The sequence below is a fragment of the Lepidochelys kempii genome, chromosome 12 (genome assembly GCF_965140285.1).
Source record: "Lepidochelys kempii isolate rLepKem1 chromosome 12, rLepKem1.hap1, whole genome shotgun sequence".
NCBI classification, from domain to species: domain Eukaryota; kingdom Metazoa; phylum Chordata; order Testudines; family Cheloniidae; genus Lepidochelys; species Lepidochelys kempii.
Window position 1 is genome coordinate 35,806,571 of NC_136391.1, and position 17,809 is coordinate 35,824,379.

Here is a 17,809-nt window from a genome sequence, read left to right on the forward strand (position 1 = left end):
ATAAAACAGAAATTATGATTCAGCAAATGTTTTTGTTAGGAACATTTTTGGGAGACGTTAAATGCAGTATTTTAAGTGTAGGCTTACCCTAAGAGCTATGGGGCAATTCCCTGAAATATGTCTTAAGGGTTCTGTTCTTCAGGGGTTAAGTGATGCTTTTGGGTATTGAATAGCTGATATATAGCAGCTGCTTAAAGAATCCTTAAAGGACTTAATGTTTTCATGGTCTCATATGTTGATCTTTACTTCAAGCAGCTAAATTACTTTATGTATGTAGTTCATGATCTTATGGTTGTTTTGGTCTTGAGAACAATAGGTCTTATGTATGGCCTTTGTGTGAAGTATTGAGAACTGAAGACATTTGTTTGTATATCAGTTTTATGTTTAGAAATACTTTAAATCAGGTTCTTGTAAGACTCCAAGTTCAAAAATGTTAAATCTTATGCATATTTTTGCAGTTTCTTGGAGCTGTAGCTTAAACTTTCTTTTTTAATTGCTAGTATATCCACCTATTATTTCTTTAAGGAAAGGAAACTGAGTAAAAAATATAAAATGCAATAGGGGTATAAAACCTACCACAACCCAACCTTTGATTTTATAGATGAAACAGCCACTCACATTTTCAACTCTGATAACTCTTTATGTAACACAACTCCAGACTTGGAAATGTGCATCTCCGTATGGCCAAGAGGATTTATCATGAGCAAGGGTAGGCGTTGGTATCATTATTATTCAGCTGGGTTTTCTGAGGGAGGCATGGATGATGTGTGAGAGTTTCACTGTTGCCATTGAAAGTTGCTGAGGAAAAGCAGCTAGTCATATTTTTTGTGGCAACACCACCCTTTTTTTTTTTTTTTTTTTGGGCTTCTCTGGTTCTCATCAACAATTTCTGTGGCTACTTTGTCTGATGCATTGTATCCTCTTATATTTCTAGACATTGAAAACTAGTCTCTTCCAGTCATCTACCTATTTCTTCAGTTTATTCAAATTCTCAGTCTATCTTTTAATAATATACACTGTGCCAACGACCTTACTTTGCATCATCAGTATATTTGGACACAATTCAACTAGTTCCACTTCCTAAGCCAGGGGCAAACTATGGCCTGGGGGCTGCATCCAGCCCTCCAGACATTTTAATCTGGCCCTCGGGGCTTGCCCCACTTCAGTCGGGAAGCAGGGTCAGGGGCTCGCCCCACTCCGCGCGGCTCCCAGAAGCAGCAGCATGTCCCCCTCTGGCTTCTACGTGCAGGGGCAACCAGGGGGCTCCGCACGCTTCCCCCACCCCAAGCGCTGCCCCCGCAGCTCCCATTGGCCAGGAAACGTGGCCAATGGAAGCTTCAGGGGCGGTGCGTGCGGACAGGGCAGTGCGCAAAGCCGCCTGGCCGTACCTCCGTGTAGGAGCCAGAGTGGGGACATGCCACTGCTTCTGGGAGCTGCTTGAGGTATGCACCGCCCAGAGCCTGCACCCCGACCCCCTCCTGTGCCCCAACCCCCTGTTCCAGCCCTGATCCTCCCCCCACCCTCTGAACCCCTCAGTCCCAGCCTGGAGCACCCTCCTGCATGCCCAACCCCTCATTCCCAGTCCCACCCCAGAGACGCATCTCCAGCTGGAGCCTTCATCCCCTCCCTCTGCATCCCAACTCACTGCCCCAGCCCAGAGCCCCTTCCCACACCTTGAACTCTTCATTTCTGGCCACGCTTCAGAGCCTGCATCCCTAGTCTTCGCCCTCACTCCAACCCCCAATTTCATGAGCATTCATGGCCCGCCATACAATTTCCATACACAGATGTGGCCCTTGGGCCAAAAAGTTTGCCTACCCCATCCTAAGCCATGGTCTACATTACCAACTTATGTCGATATAACTATGTCGTTCAGGGGTGTGGATCTAACCCCTGTGTAGATAGCACTATGTCTCCCGTTGACATAGATACTGTCTCTCGGGAGGTGGAAGACCTAAGCCAACAGGAGAAGCTCTCCCATTGGCATAGATAGTGTCTTCACTAAGCGCTACAGTGACACAGCTGTAACACTGCAAGTGTAGACAGGTCCTAAGTCTCTAAATAGGATTGGACCCAGCACTGAGCCTTATAAAACCCAAATTGTTAGACAGTCCCATGGAGATTTCGTGTAATTTACTATCCTTTTTTAACATTAATACCTGTAGTGATGGGGGCCTTCTTTAAAACTGTCAGTGTACACTGGAGCTCCAGTTACTGCTAGTGGGAATTTTAAGAGAAAGCTTGTTGTAGACAAGGCTATAAAAAATTAAGTAACTTGCTCAGGGCAAGAAAGGAATCTGAAAGAGAGTAGGGATGCAAAGATGATCGTTTTAGTTCCCGTTGCCACACACAAACCTTTAAAATGTTGCAGCTCTTTTAAAAATAAATCATTTTACCTTGAGTTTGCTAATGAGACAGTGTAAATCCTTATATAACAATGTGGGTTTTTTTTGTTTTTTTCTTTTTCTTTTTAGTATATCTTTGGGGAGTTCAGCCCTGATGAATTTAATCAATTCTTTGTGACTCCTCGATGCTCTGTTGAGGTAAGAACTACGTTTCAGTGTTTTATCTGAAGATGTGATGCATATTGTTTTACACAAATGTAGTAGGTTTATTAGTATATAATTAAAAATACAATAATCAATGTTGTTTTTATTGTTCACTTGTGAATTAACAAAGTTGTTCACCGTAGAGCTCCCTGGAATAAAATTTCAATTTGTATTTATGTTGATCGCACACTAGTTGCTCACTCCTGCAGTTCTTTTCCTGTCCAGATATATGGCAGCTATAGTCCCTGTTAAGCAGTGGTCTCTTGTTCTATCCTTACTCAACTCTTGAGTCAGTGTGTGAAATGTGGAGAGAAGGATCCTGGCTTCTTCTTTCTCCTTCCTCATTGCTGGAATATCTGCAATTGTAGTGATTGCATGTAGGAGTTGGAAAGGAAAGACCTGCTCAATGGAACCAGCAGCTTTCCTTATTTAACTTTTCAGTGATGGACGTAGTAGCAACTTTCACAGCAACATTCCTGTTTGTAGGTGAGATCCCAGATTTCTTGAGCCAAAGAGGAAGAGTAGAGCTCTCACTACAGTACCTGATGTGGCTTTCTGCCTCCTTGTAGCTGTTATCTGGAGTAGATCCCAGGTTTTGTACTCTTTGGACTCATACTGCGGGTAGCACTGGAGAGTGGAAGGAGGTATCCATTGGGTCCTATAGGAAGGACCAAGAACCTCCAGGATCCCATATCCCAAACCTGGCCTAAAGGTAAAGGTGATGAGGAACAAAACTGAGGAAGTGGTAAATACTTTAAATTTTCACTTCCCTCCTCTGACCCTCTTCTTCCCCCCTAACATAAAACAAACCCTCAACTGTATGTATATGGGAGGAAAATTTCCCCCCTCAGAATGAATATATTTATAAAGTAAGCTCTGTTGTCTGTCATTAATGTGTTTTACTAAGGTTCTACTGTAGTAATTTGATTTTCAAGTTCTTTGTGGCATACAGAAATTCAGTACCACATTGCTTTTCAAGTTCATGGGTGTATAGCTAACAACCCTTGGTAGCTTCTCAGACTGGTTGCATGAAGGAATGTGAAGGATACTAGAAGAAGAGGATGAGGAAAAATAGGTTGGAAGAAGACATGCAAAGGGAAGGGGGAGGAAAGAAAAAAAGGGGAGGCGAGGCAGCATGAAGAGAACTTAACAGGTAGGTAGTGACTTTCTGTGTTTGTGAGTAAGCTAAAGCTATATACAAATGTTTCTCCTGTCAACAGACTGGAGAAACTTAATGCATTTGCTGGATTCACAAACACCAAAGAGTTTGTCCTTTTACCACAAAAACAAGTTTTAGATTAAAATATAGTTTCCACAGTATTGGAGGACACCAGCCTGGAGTGATGGATGACTGTCTCCTCTGTGAAGACTGGGCAGGAGTACAAAATGTTTGTGACTGTCCAGTTCTTTTTGGTCTAATCTACTACTTCCTCCACCTTAGAGCATACTAGCAGGAGCAATATTCCTATGTCCTTGGCAGTAGGTGGATAGAAAGAATAAAGGGAAACATATGGTGCCTTTTGCTACAAGCTAGTTATGAAGTTGATTTATGCACATGATTGGTACACCCAACAAACTCTGCTCCAAAAAAAAAAAAGAGCAAGTTACCAGAACCTTCTTGCTTCTCTCATCAAGCTTCTTGGCTGGAGGTGAGAGCTCCTCCAAAGGGGTAAGAAAAAATAGGCACTCTCCTCTGCTTTCATTTTGAGTCCTTGATAGTTCTTGTGGGTTGCTAATGTCTTAAATCAGGCCTTTTTATATTGTCCTGAAGTTGAACTGTGCAAAACATAACCCCACCCTCGTGCTCCAAATTTGGCCCTTTAAAACTCTCCCTCAAAGCTGCCTTTTCATGCTTAAGTTTACTGAAAAAGTATGGGAGTATCTTCTAAGGACTCTAGCTAAAGAAGGAGCAGAAATGATCATCAGGGCTCCTGGTAAAGTATCAGAAGCCTTAGTGCACTGATCTCCCTGTGGTTTGCAAGATTTAGCTGACTCACTGATGTTGGAACTGTGATTTCGTCAGTGTGCTCACCATCACTTGGAGTGATAAGCAAAACACATTCTGTTAGGATAGAGGAAACTGATGGTTAGAGAGGCCCAATGGGGCAGTCCTGAAGAAGCTTACATGTGGGGTCTATATGTGTGAGTAACTCCAATCAGTGATATGTCCTTTGTCAGTTGCCTTCAACCCTCCATTGTGCCACTTCTCTCCTGCACACCACTGTATTCCTTCCCCACTCATTCCAGGAAATTAATTAAGGTATCCCAATTTTGAGGAACCCTAATTCATTGAAAATCAGGTCACCCTCATAGAAATAAAGAATGTGTGTATATTCTAGTAAAGTATTTGAGTCATGGCATAATTTCCTGTTGTATATAGATTTACTCTGGGTGGTAGTGAATCATTTCAAACTACTGATAGTGTGCAGTGAGGGAAACAAAGTGTTAGGAATAATTTAGAATGGATTTCATAATTTAAAAAAAACAACCCACATTTTATCTTCTCTCTTTCCAAATAAAGTGTTGCATTTTCTTAAGCCACTTGTAAAATTAATGACAAAGAAGATAAAAGCATTAATCATAAACCTTATTGTAAATCACAACTGAACATAGACTTTTGGAAAGCAAATCTGTTTTGCCTTGACCATGGAAGGAATGTGGACTGAGCATGGGTGAATTTTCAGTAAAACTGAAATCTTTCGGCACTTCATTGAGAATTATGACTTTATAACCCTGAATCATCTTGGATTCTTTTGGTAATACAAAAGATGAATTTTCAAACTTGGGTGCGTACAGGTAAGTACTTAAATCTGTCATTACAAATCTAAGTGCAGATTCAGATACTTAAATCAACACTTGGGAGCCTAAAATTAGGCACTTACATATATTTTAGGCATGTAAGTTTGAAGATTTAGGCATAGAGGTTACTTTACTAAAACCTTCATAATAGCTTGAACAACATGGGTATTGCCTTGAAAGAGTAACTACATCAGATATTTTGACTTGAGTTTAATATTTTTAATGTGAGTGAGACATTGTTTACTCTTGTATTTGACTGCGGAATAGAATTTGAACATCTGTCAAGCTTTGTCCATTTGTCTTTGTTCTGTCACCAAGCCCTGTAGTTACTCAAAGATCTAGAAAGAGTGCGTATATTTTTTTCTCTTTTGTTAAGCTACATTCTGTTTTCTACTTTACTCTCTTTATCTTCCCCTTTCTCCACCCATTCATTCTCGCTTCCATCCAAGAAGGGATGATGTTTATATAGTTAAAAATGTCTAAAATATGAGTAGATTATTAGGAATACAGATGTCTTCTCAATACTTTTATTCTGTTACTGTACCTAAAATAATTTTACATTATGGTATACAAGAAAGTTTTTTATTTTTTAAAATAAAAATAATTATTGTTTAAAGAGAATAGAAAGGATCAGATTCAATGGAGAAATGGTTTGTGATCTATTAGCATTTAGGACAATGGTACCAGTTATCTGCATAGCAGCTTGTCCTGTGTTTTCAGTGGCAAACTTGAAGGCTTTGATTGCTTTTATTCAGAGGGGAGAGAACATGGGGAGAGGCTGGGAAGCATGAGACAGCCAGTCTACACAGCAAACACTGGTTCAAATAAAAGAAGACATATATCTGCTTGTTTGAATAGTTCAGATTTGCTTTGCTTTTGCAGCCGAGCAGTTTGAACCTTCACAGGGAGGATTCAGGGAACCATGTGTACAAATAATTAAATGAAAATCCACGCAGCAAAAAATAGATTCCCCAGTCCTACAAAAAGAATTTTTTTTTTTACATTATCCCAGCTAGCCCATCACCAAAGAAAGTTTTCTAGTAAAATAGACTTTTACAAATTTTTTTTTACCTAAACAAGGATTTATTTTCCCTGCTACCATTTAGATATTGCTGAGGCTAAATGTTCAAAGATGAGCCATCACCCATAGATTCCGTGACACAGATTACTTTACTTAGTAATTCTTTTATTTTATCAATTTCAGGGTCAGTTTCTGACAGTTGAGTTTTTCTTTCTTCCTTACTCCCCCAACATCTCATTGGCTCCTTAGGGATTCCACCCACTTATCTCTTTCTCCTTTCTGGCACAAACTCCTTAAGTTTCAGCAAGTTCCTCCCAGAACTAGAAGATGCTTCAGAAGCTTCGTCCTCCAGTGATCTATTCTGTCCTCCCTCTTCTTCAATATCTGTTTGAGACCACAGGGAGAGGTAAGATTTCATGGCAGTGCTGCCGGTAGCGCACTGAGGACACCCAGCAGTACATCTCCCATTAAAGGTGTCTGGACCCATTTATCAGAGTGGTGTAAAACCACATGATCCTGTTAGTTCCTCACTAAGTCTAGATGAACAAGGGAGCATCATTATGGAAAATGCCTTCCACTTTCAGCTTGCTATAAATTTCAGCCTTTCTTCCCAGAAAAAAGATCTGGCCATCGTGATCCTTTCATTATCTCCAATCTGGATTGCTGTATCAGGGGCCAAAGATGAAAGTGATGCAGAGTTTCTACTTTCCTTCTCAGTGAGCTGTCACTGATTCCCAGTCTGCTTCCATTGCCAAATCAAGACCAATGAGCCTGACCTTCAAAGCGAGACCCTGTATGTTATCAACCAAATCTCCTTTCATGAGCCTTCAAGACAGCTGTTCTTCCATGGAACAAGGCAGTGTATAATGCCCAGGGCAGAATATATGAGAGCAGATTAAGATATTCAGCTGTGGAATGAACTTCCAGAGGGGTCTAAAGTTGGCCACCCTCAGAGTACATAGCAAAAGCTTTCTGGTCAAGAAAGCTTTCCCAGTATAATCAAAATTATTGTATTTTTAAGGTATATATCTCCACCCAGAGCCTCCTATAACCAGAAAAAGAGAAGAATGGAAGACTTCATGAGGCTCCACCAAGGAACTTGCTATGCAGATCTTAGCTTGAAAGCACATGTATAATACGATTATGGGTGCTGTAGAAAATCCTAAGATTTCTTGAAGCGGGTTTCAAGATCAATGTATGCCTATACGTTTGCAACTCAGTTGAGTGCCCTGTGCAGTGACACGTTATGTGTCTACAGACCACCAGGCAAGCTTTGTGGAAGAAGCTAAAGAGCAGTGTTAAATTTAACACCTCATGGAATGTACTATAGGTGCAAAGCTCCAGGATATTTTACTTTTTCATGTGAAATAATTATCATGGAATTTATTTATCCTTTAATTTCAGCATACTTGAGGCAAACCAATATATAGGCAATATACTCTTTTTTTTCATGTAAGTAGTGAAAGAGTTACATTAGTTCACTAGCTCCAGGTAATGGATCCTGCATTTTATACCAAAGTGCTTGATTCTCCATCCAGATAGTGACCATGTACTATGGTGGCACTATTTAAACGGGTAGTGCAAAGTTAATAGTCTTCATTTTGCTATCATGAACAGGATAAGATGATCAAGAATAGCTGCTTTAAATTTTGCTGTATTTTTAAGCAGAGGGTTTAAAACTCTTCAAAGGCAATACTACTTGTGGATAAAACAGAGGGCATGGAGTCAAAAGGCCTGGGTTTTGTTATGACTCTGCCACAGGCTTTTGTTGTGAACTTTAGCAAGCTATTTAATCTCTCTGTCCTTCCATCCTTTAATTCTTGGTATGTTTTTGCTAGCCTAGGAGAATCCTGAAGTGAACTGGAGGACAGCTTATGATTCTAGAGCAGGGGTGGGCAAACTACGGCCCATGGGCCAGATTCTGGGTCTGGGGCTTGCCCCACTCTGGCACTCCAGCCGGGGAGCAGGGTCGGGGGTTGCTCCACGCAGCTCTCAGAAGCAGCGACATGGGCCTCCTCCAGCTCCTATATGTAGGGACAGCTAGGGGGCTCTGCTCTGCATGCTACCCCAGCCCCAAGCACTGCCCCGCAGCTTTCATTGGCCAGGAACCGTGGCCAATGGGAGCTGTGAGGGCGATGCCTGCGGACAGGGCAGCATGCAGACTGCTTGGCTGCGCCTCCATATAGGAGCTGGAGAAGGGCATGCGCTGCTTCTGGGAGCCGCTTGAGGTAAGCACCATCCCGAGCCTGCACCCCTGAGCCTCCCCCCTACCCCCCAGCCCAACTCCTTGCCGCAGCGCTGATCCTCCTCTGCCCTCCAAACTCCTTGATCCCAGCCTAGAGCATTTTCCTGCACCCCAAACCTCTTATCCCCAGCCATAGCCCACACCCCAGCCACAGCCTGCACTCCTTCCCACACCCCAACCCCCTGACCCAGCCCTAATCCCCCTCCTGCCCTCTGAATCCCTCGGTCCCAGCCCGGAGCACCCTCCTGCACCCCAAACTCCTCATTCCCATCCCCACCCCAGAGCTCGCACCCCCAGCCGGAGCCCTCACCCCCCAGTCCCCAATCCCAATTTTGTGAGCATTCATGGCCCGCCATACAATTTCTATTCCCAGATCAGGCTCTTGGGCCAAAAAGTTTGCCCACCCCTGTTCTAGAGTTTGTAACTCGAGGTGGTGGTAGTCTTTATCTCTCATCTCTGATTATAGTAAATTAGTCTCTGTAGAGTGTCAAACTACAATGTCGGGCTGAGTGTATATATATAGAAATATAAGTTCAAGACCGCGTTTTGGACAATTGGATATAAAGAGTTATTTTTAAATGATCAAGGTATTTTTAATTAAATTAATATAAAATGTTGTTTTTAAAGAGCTGTTTTGCCTGTCATTAAATCTTATTTTCTTTTCTTTGCAGCTTCCTCCATACAATGAAACAGTTCCTTGTGGTATTAAGTCCACAGGTGAGCGTCATGATGGTAATAAATCATTCCTTTTTTTTCTTAATTTTTTCTTCAGGTTGTTGGGCTCTCCCCGTAGTGTCCTGATACAGTACAGATTGTCTTTAAATTAGTCCAGTTCAGGTTGATTAGCATGTGTATGCGCATGTATCTGTCAGGCTGCTTTTTCAACACTTGCTAGCCCATTGAAATCGACAAGAATGTTTGAGAATGTTGTTTTAACGTTTTTCTGTAGCTAACTGTAGTAAGTATGCTCGCTACTTCGCTGTGGCAGTTTGTGCTGTAACAATTCCGTTAAAAACTTCTTGTGGAAGCTTTTAGAATTCAGTTGAAAAAATTGCTTAGGGCAATTGCTTAGTATGGAGTTCTTAATCAAGGAGTGACTAAAATAAATAGCTTGGATAACACTTAACCATCTGTGGACTTTTAGTGCCCCCTCTGTAAAAGTCTCAACACAGAGTATTCTTTGGCAGTTGCAGCCTGAAGATGACTCTGAGAGCAGTGTTCTGCTTAGTGTTCAGCATGACATTCTGTTTCTATGTGGCTCAGCTGTTTTTCTGGAAAATCCTTTTTTGGAGAGTGAGAGAGAGAGAGAGAGAAAGTATGACTCGCAATGTAAAAATGTATTACCGAGCTCTGATTTAAAGCAGTAATGATCACTATTTTCTCCCCACATGCACACCTTTTCTCCACACCTTAAAAAGGAAAAAAACCAAACCCCTGCCTGGTTTCATAATGAGATAATATTTCATATTTACATAGCACCTTCCATCTGAGGATTTCAGTTCTTTATAATAGTCTGCATAATACTTTTACAAAGTAGATAAGTATTCTCTTTTTAGAGCTGAGTTAACGTAATTGTAGAGAAGTTGAGACTTGTCCAAAGGTATCTGGGAAGCTAGTGACAAAACTGGGAATAGAATCCAGATCTCCTTTAGCTAAAAATATACTTGATTTTTGTTTTAAATTTGGCTGGTCATTAGCGCGGCATTTGGAATAGCCATTAAAATTTTATAGAAGAACAAAATGCACAAGGTAACATTAGGGAAAACATAAACATAAAGATAAAAGTCATTGGCCATAATTTTCAAATTTTGGTGACTAAACATACATGCCTAAACAAAGATTCAGGGTACCTAACTAATCTTTTCAGTGGTGCTGAGCAACAACTCCATCTAAAGTCAGTGGAAGTTGTGAGTGCTTAGCACCTTTGGAAATCTGGAAAAAAAAAAAAAAATCCAGGTGCCTAAATATGGATTTAGGTGCCTGACTTTAAACGCCTAAGTTTGAAATAGGGGTGATTACCCAAATGGCTTTCTGTATGGTTTAGCACAGGCTATATAGAAAGCTGGTTTCTGCAAACGTTTTTCAGATCCTGCCCAGACCATAAATACTCCCTCCCTCCCCTGAGATTGGTTAATGATGGCAAATCAAACTTTGCCTCAAAAATGTGTCCTACTTAACAAACATGCACTATAATGCCTGCATAGTATCATAGTTATGGCTGCATAAGAAGCAGTTGAAACTAAAATGGAAAAAATTACTCAGGCAAAGTCTTGTTAGTAACGTTGAGATTACCCATTGATCACATAACCATAGTATAAAATGTTACTGTTTTTATGGTGTAATGATATCTACAGTGAATGGCTGGAGGAGCTGTTGATGCATATTATGAATAATTGCATTTGGCTAAAAAACTGCATGATAGAGAGTGCATACTAATTCTTAATACGCATTCACAGCTTTCATTATAATGCATTGACATGATACATTGTAACATCTTCAAAGGGTATCTTGTCAATGTGCAGTATTCTTCATACCTTCAGGTGCATCCATTTCAATCCATGCAACAATAGATCCTCGAAACACCACGGAATGGATTGAAACAAAGGTGGCTGGAAGCAAAGTGGAAGGTACAAAAATAACCATAAAAGAAAGTTGGTCTCTTTCATATTTTTCTTTAAAAAGGCACTAAATACAATGTTAAAACAAATAAGATTTTGTCATAACTAGTGGCAGTGTGGAAATGAGTGTTATGACCCAACCTTCACAGTTCCTGTAAATAAGAGGTATTTCAGGGGTTTGATTTAAAAAAGGAGTAAAAGTCTTAACTCCTTTTTGGTTGATTTTATCCACTTTACGGTTATTATAAAGTAAGTATTTTTTCTTACTGCAGTTTGGCTATAGGTAATAGACTTAAATTCCTTTGCTAATAATCCCCTGTTTGTGGGATTAATAGCATGTGCAATTTTGCTCCAGACTATAAAATCACATACCAAGTCTTAGTCCAAAAGCAATTTTTTCTAATAAGAATTTAGGAAAAATCCTATGCTTGATTGGTTTCAAATTTTAATAAGTTTTAATTAGGGATTGGAAGGGATAGGAAGATTTCAACAGGTATTAAGAAAAATACACAATTTATTCCTAAAACTTAAAAACATTGTGATTGGCATCAACTTTGTTATGCTCTGTTGCATAAAAACAAGTGTTCATGACACTGATACACTCATTAACGTGGATATGTTGAAATGCCGTGTGCACAAATAAATTGCACAAAATCGTGTTATCCTGTTAGCAAATGTATAGGTAAACTAGTTGAATCTGTAGATGTAGAGATTAGTGCACCATATTATAAGTATTTATTTTGAAATAGTGACCAGTGTTGTTTGAACAGGAATCCTGTAGGAAAAGGATGATCTGAAACTCACTTTTTAGCAACACTTTTTTTTTGTTCCTTTTGCAAAACAGAAAACAAATGTTTTCAAGCTCATGGAAGCAGTAATATATGTACCATAGAAAATCACACAAAATTGTTTTCTGATTAAATATTAATGAAAATTTGTCCTGGGAACCACTAAAATTCAAAATTAAAAAAACAGCATGAATTTTATAATCTTAATTACCTTATATACTCTGTCATAAGCCAAATATTTTTGGTAAAAAAGTGACGCATCATAGAGCGGGGGTTGGCTTATAAACGAGTCTACACCAAAATTTGATGATTTTAAACTCTATTAAATCATTGAATTGAATATCTAATACATTGTCGTTTTGTTTACCTGGAGCATCTGCAGGCATGGAGCCCCTCAGTTCCTTTGGCCGCAGTTCGCTGTTCCCAGCCAATGGGAGCGGCGAACCTCGGCCACAGGGAACTGAGGGGCTCCATACCTGCAGACGCTACAGATAAACAAAATGTCCCAACCCGCCAGCGGCTTACCCTGATGGGCCGGGAGCCAAAGTTTGCCAACCCCTGAAATATAGGGTTGGCTTATGAAAGGGTCATACAGTTTTTACTCTTTTTACCTATCCATCTTGGGGGGTCAGCTTATAAACAAATGGGCTAATGAACAAGTATGTACGGTACATTATACCCCTGTTTGGTATTAATGAAAATTTCTGTCATAGTTAATACACTTTAAATGTCAAGGCAGCCTGAGGCATGTAGTGTTTCTAGTTTTGTAATCTATTGATAAAATATACATGAGGTGGTTACTTAAGTTCCATACACGTGCAACATACAGTTCTTTGATATATGTATAAACAGGAATTTAGTTAGGGTTTTACATTTAAAAAAACATGACTATGACAGCATTTCGATATATTTCAGTCTGTTATGAGAAAAATTCTTAGCATTTCTTGAAAGTTATGAAATTATCGAGGTAAATTATTTCTCATTGTTCATATACTCACTTTCAATCAGTTTATATTTTAAATGTAATGTTGTGTCTGGCTTTGATCCAGTCACATTAGTTGTATTTCTTGTGACACATAAAATGAATATCCTATCTTTTTATTATTAAGCTGCTGATAATTTTGGATTTCCAAAACCTGAAACATTTCCAGTTGAGTAGAATGTAAAATATCATTCTGCCATTTGTGATGTGTCTTAAATATTCTTAATTAAAAAATCTTATCAGTTGCAAAGGTAGATTTTACTTTACTTTGGAAAAATGCAGTTTATAGACTTACTGTTATAGAAAATGACAGGTTTCAGAGTAGCAGCCGTGTTAGTCTGTATTCGCAAAAAGAAAAGGAGTACTTGTGGCACCATAGAGACTAACCAATTTATTTGAGCATAAGCTTTTGTGAGCTACAGCTCACTTCATCGGATAAATTGGTTAGTCTCTACGGTGCCACAAGTACTCCTTTTCTTTTTGTCATAGAAAATAAGACCTTCTTTAAAGATGTGCGGTAGTATGAAAAAGATGGTTCTTTTCATCACACTCTATGTTCCTCGTCCTGCAGTTGGATCCCGGCAGACTACCGGTGAAGTCATTGAGACTCCATATGGCTGAAAGGGTACAACTGTGTTTCTTGCAGGATCTGTGCCCATATTTTCTTAAACTGAAGTCCTACTCTGTGTTACAGGAAAACTTTGATACTTTTTTCATCCTCATTTCATTTTAAAATATTTAAAAACCATCCTTTTTCAAGATACAAATGGACATTGAGGATGTTTTTTGTTTGTATGAGGAATGTCATTTATACTTATATTTCAGGAAAACAGACTTGTCTGTTACTAATTTTGTATCTTTGTGACTGGACTTCACTAACAGACGTTTTTAATTTATTTTGTCCAGGGGAGGATTATCGGAGAATTGAATTTGGTGTTAATGAAGTTATTGAGACAGAGTCATCTGTGCTGAATAACACTGACTACAGTATTTCAAGCACTCTGAATCCTCAGGCTCCAGAATTTATCCTTGGTTGTGCATCAACTCAGAAAACCCATGATGACATTCTTAATGAAACTAACTACAACTCCATAGACTGCCAGTTCACTGATCCTGCCCTTGCTTTGGATAGCGGTTCTAATCCTGAAAGTGATAGCTTATCTGGGGGCCTTGGACAACGGGAGCGTAAAAAGAAGAAAAAAAGACCACCTGGATACTATAGTTATTTGGAAGATGTCAGTGATGGCATTGTTCCTGCAGAGGCTCTTGTAAATGGCCATGCAAATTCATCAGGACTGAATAGTATAAGCACAGAAGATACGGAACTTACAGGAGACATACCATCATCAGTCTCACCAAGGACTTGTAACAGCCCTGAAAATTCTGTGGACTTCATTAGTGAAGCTGTGTCTGATGATTCTGTTTCTAGTGTATTAGACAATACCAGGACTGCAGGGCAGCCTGAAATATGCAGTGTTACCAATTCTGAACAATTCTGCATCCCCTCAGAGGCTGGCAGAGAGAGCCCTTTAAGGACAGCTGTTGTAGAACCTTATGATGGTACTGATACTACTGAAAATCTTGGTGTTACTAATGGACAAACACTTGAATCCTCTGGTGAGGGCACAGCTGCCAATGGGGTAGAATTGCACACTATGGAAAGCACTGACTCAGACCAAGCTAAACTCGAGGATGTTTCACCTACTACTGAGGCAACAGCCCCGGTTTCAGGATCAGTCCCTGTTAATCAGCCTGCAAAATCGTGGGCTAGTCTTTTTCACAATTCCAAGCCCTCTGCTTCCACACCTGTGGCCTATGTTGAGACTAAGTGTACCCCTCCTGCCACATCTACTCTGGTCCCTGAAAAACAGGTTGAAGTCAAAGAGGGACCTGTTCCAGTTTCAGAGGATCCTGTAGCCATAAAGATTGCAGGTATAGTTAACAGACACTAGAGTGGATGTTCTGGTAGAAGAGTAACACATTTTGCCTAAAACAAAAGTGTACAGTATTGAAAGAGAGAAGAGACACTTACCTTAATGCAAGATTGAGTTTGATTTTAATTACACAATTCAGAAAACTAATATAGTTATAAAGTGGGTAACTATTTCAGCTTTCAGGTTTCACAGTAGCAGCCATGTTAGTCTGTATCCACAAAAAGAAAAGGAGTACTTGTGGCACCTTAGAGACTAACAAATTTATTTGCGCATAAGCTTTCGTGAGCTATAGCTCACTTTATCGGATGCATGCAGTGGAAAATACAGTGGGGAGATTTTATATACACAGAGAACATGAAACAATGGGTTTTACCATACACATTGTAACGAGAGTGATCAGGTAAGCTATTACCAGCAGGAGAGCAAAAAAAAAGCCTTTTGTAGTGATAATCAAGGTGGGCCACTTCCAGCAGTTGACAAGAACATCTGAGGAACAGTAGGGGGAAAAAAAACATGGGGAAATAGTTTTACTTTGTGTAATGACACATCCACTCCCAGTATTTATTCAAACCTAATGTAATGTTGTCCAGTTTGCAAATTAAATGGATACAAATCAGACATCAAGAATTATAACATTCAAAAACCAGTCGGAGAACACTTCAGTCTCTCTGGTCACTTGATTACAGACCTAAAAGTCGCAATTCTTCAACAAAAAAACTTCAAAAACAGACTCCCAACGGGAGACTGCCGAATTGGAATTAATTTGCAAACTGGACAACGTTACATTAGGCTTGAATAAAGACTGGGAGTGGATATGTCGTTACACAAAGTAAAACTATTTCCCCATGTTTATTTCACACACACACACCCCCCACTGTTCCTCACACGTTCTTGTCAACTGCTGGAAGTGGCCCACCTTGATTATCACTACAAAAGGTTTTTTTTCTCTCCTGCTGGTAATAGTTTACCTGATCACTCTCATTACAGTGTGTATGGTAACACCCATTGTTTTATGTTCTCTGTGTATATAAAATCTCCCCACTGTATTTTCCACTGCATGCATCCGATGAAGTGAGCTGTAGCTCATGAAAGCTTATGCTCAAATAAATGTGTTAGTCTCTAAGGTGCCACAAGTACTCCTTTTCTTATTTCAACTCTGTCCTTTGAATAAACATTGCAATAATCTCATATGATCCTAAAACAAAAATACAGTAATATAAATGCTACATATAAGCATTTAAAGCTACACGAGGCATGGTTTAAATTTAACAGCACAGAGTTTAATTTAACAGTCTTACTGGAGGAGCAGTTTAGAAAAAAGTGTTTGCTTTCTGTTGAACTGTATTTGCTAAATTGTATGTCTCATTGACCAGTGTTTGTGATCCTGTTATAATGCATATATTCAAGGGAAGAGTGTTCAGATTGCTTATGTTAGAGTTAAGAAATGCAGTTAATGTTAATCAGCTATAACATTTCATTAACATAATTCTTAGATTTTGTTTCATCCTTTTTAGGGCAGTCAAATGGTTAAAAAATGTATTGCAATTAATTGCAGTTTTAATCACACTACTAAATCATAATAGAATACCATTTAATTAAATATTTTTGGATGTTTTCTACAGTTTCAAATTGATTACAGTTACAACTCAGAAAAAGTGTACAGTGTTGAATTTAAATTATTTTGTTTACAAATATTTGCAGTGTAAAAATGATAAAAGAAATAGTATTTTTCAGTTCACCTCCTACAAGTAGGTAAGTGAAATCTCTGTATCGTGAAAGTGCAATTTACAAATGCAGATTTTTTTTTTGGTTACATAACTGCACTCAAAAACAAAACAGTGTAAAACTTTAGAGCCTACAAGTCCACTCAGTTCTATTTCTTGTTCAGCCAATCACTGAGACAAACAAGTTTGTTTACATTGATGGGAGGTACTGCTGCCTGCCTCTTATTTACAGTGACATCTGAAAGTGAGAACAGGCGTTCATATGGCACTTTTGTAGCCGGCATTGCAAGGTATTTACATGCCAGATATGCTAAACATTTGTATGTTCCTTCCAGGCTTCGGCCACCATTCCAGAGGACATGCTGCTGATGCTTGTTAAAAAAAAATTATGCGTCAATTAAACTTGTGACTGTACTCCTCCGGGTGAGAATTGTATGTTTCCTGCCCTGTTTTACTCACATTCTGCATATATTTCATGTTATAGCAGTCTCAGAGGATGACCCAGCACAAGTTCGTTTTAAAAACACTTTCACAGCAGATTTGAGAAAATGCAAAAAAGGTACAGATGTGAGATTTCTAAAAATAGCAACAGTAATCAACCCAAGGTTTAAGAATTTGAAGTGCCATCCAAAATCTGAGAGGAACGAGGTGTGGAGCATGCTTTTAGAAGTCTTAAAAGAGCTATACTCCAGTGCGGAAACTACAGAACCCAAAACACCAAAAAAGAAAATCAACCTTCTGCTGGTGGCATCTGACTCATGATGATGAAAATGAATATGCGTTATCAAGCGGAACCGCTCATCAGCATGGAAGCATGTCTTCTGGAATGGTGCTTGAAGCATGAAGGGACATATGAATCTTTAGCATATCTGGCATGTAACTATCTTGCAATGCCAGCTACAACAGTGCTATGCGAACGCCTGTTCTCACTTTCAGGTGACATTGTAAACAAGAAGCAGGCAACATTATCTCCTGCAAATTGTAAGCAACCTTGTTTGTCTGAGCGATTGACTGACCAAGAAGTAGGACTGAGTGGACTTTGTAGGCTCTAAAGTTTTACGTTGTGTTATTTTTGAATGCAGTTTTTTTGTACATAATTCTACATTTCTAAGTTCAACTTCCATGATACAAGTACTGTAGTGCAATCTC

General features: G+C 39.5%; 1 protein-coding gene across 4 annotated transcripts in view; it reads left to right on the forward strand.

Annotated features, from left to right (window-relative positions):
• Nucleotides 1–17,809, forward strand: part of USP10 (ubiquitin specific peptidase 10) — a 74,608-nt gene that overhangs the window by 20,528 nt on the left and 36,271 nt on the right. Inside the window, exons 2-5 of one of the 4 annotated variants that reach the window (XM_073308088.2) lie at nucleotides 2,475–2,543; nucleotides 9,286–9,346; nucleotides 11,155–11,241; nucleotides 13,909–14,934. In XM_073308088.2, the coding sequence (XP_073164189.1) occupies nucleotides 2,475–2,543; nucleotides 9,286–9,346; nucleotides 11,155–11,241; nucleotides 13,909–14,934 (1,243 nt within the window). The remainder of the gene's footprint in view (nucleotides 1–2,474; nucleotides 2,544–9,285; nucleotides 9,347–11,154; nucleotides 11,242–13,908; nucleotides 14,935–17,809) is intronic. The other 3 variants (XM_073308089.2, XM_073308090.2, XM_073308091.2) reach the window with 3 other exon arrangements.